This window comes from Camellia sinensis, chromosome 8 (genome assembly GCF_055761805.1).
Source record: "Camellia sinensis isolate YWXY chromosome 8, ASM5576180v1, whole genome shotgun sequence".
Taxonomy (NCBI): Eukaryota; Viridiplantae; Streptophyta; class Magnoliopsida; order Ericales; family Theaceae; genus Camellia; species Camellia sinensis.
Window position 1 is genome coordinate 156,491,202 of NC_138968.1, and position 1,252 is coordinate 156,492,453.

Here is a 1,252-nt window from a genome sequence, read left to right on the forward strand (position 1 = left end):
AATCAGAGTGATTGAGGGACAGAGGACCCATGGCAGGGAATCATGTTTTGCACTGAATTTTGCATGCACTTGTGAAAGTAAAAAAAAAAAAAAAAGGCAAGGATTTTTCTTCCCAAATATCTCTGTTCTCCTTGTTGTCAATACATTCATTACCATTGGATTATAGAGCGAGATTCATATGTCTCGAAATTTTCATATGATCCAATGATTGAAAATACATTAGAATAAAATGACAAAAAGATTTGAGAATAGAGAATCCGATGCCAAAGAAAATGCGTTCAAAATGAACAAGGCACACATATAGTGATACTCATTCATCCAACATGATTATTTTATTCTAAACTTCACCCAAACTGAAAAGTACAATACCAACAGCTTTCCAAAATCACATTACAAGCCTTTGGTAACATGAGTCTTTTTTCCCTCAAAGCTAATGTCCTGAGAAGTCCTTGAAAGTCCCAAGTACAAACTGATATCACACAACACTAAAAACACAATGAGGATCACCATTCTAACACTAACATGTGAATTTAACATTGAAGTGAGTCCCCAAGAAACCATTCTTCAAATCAAACAGAAAGTAGAGCAGCTCTTGGGAGTCCCAGTGGCCTCACAAGCTCTCACTGTCTCTGGGTGGGAATTGGTTGATGGACTTGATTTGGAAGACTATCCAATTGTCACCGAAGGTACAAAAATTGATCTCACTATACAACACACTCAACCTTCTTTGGAACATAGTAGCAAAATCCAAATTGTTGTTAAATTTTCATCGAGAAAGATTAATGTTGAGGTTGACACAACAGAGACAGTTCGGAGTTTGAAAGAAAAAATCCATATAATCGATGGGACCCCTATCAAAAGAATGACTCTGTTCTTTTCCGGGATAGAGATGGAGGAAGATTTTCGTAATTTGAGTGAGTATGGAATTTGTGAATTTTCTGAAATCATCGTGTTTCTTAAAACCATGAGTCGGTTAGTAGCAGACCCTCCTTCGAGAAAGTTGAGCCTGGTGGTCCAAACTTCGTCTAGTTTGCTTAATGCAGCTAGCATTCCTTTGGAAATGAAGGATTCGAGTACTATTAATGATTTGAGGGAATTACTGCTGATGAGGAAGATACTTCCGATGGATGATTATATATTTATTCACAAACAAAGGATTATGAGGGACAACTGTAGCCTCCGTTGGCATGGTGTTGAGGATGGCGATTGCCTCTACGTATTTAAAGGGACTGTGAGTCGAGGTGGATATTGA

At 37.7% G+C, this 1,252-nt stretch overlaps 1 protein-coding gene across 1 annotated transcript; it reads left to right on the forward strand.

The window, feature by feature from the left end:
• Positions 1-496: 496 nt before the first annotated feature.
• LOC114266626 (Ubiquitin-like superfamily protein) lies at positions 497-1,252 on the forward strand. Its single transcript, XM_028207554.2, has one exon. The coding sequence runs from the start codon at positions 497-499 to the stop codon at positions 1,250-1,252; it is 756 nt and encodes a 251-aa protein (XP_028063355.2).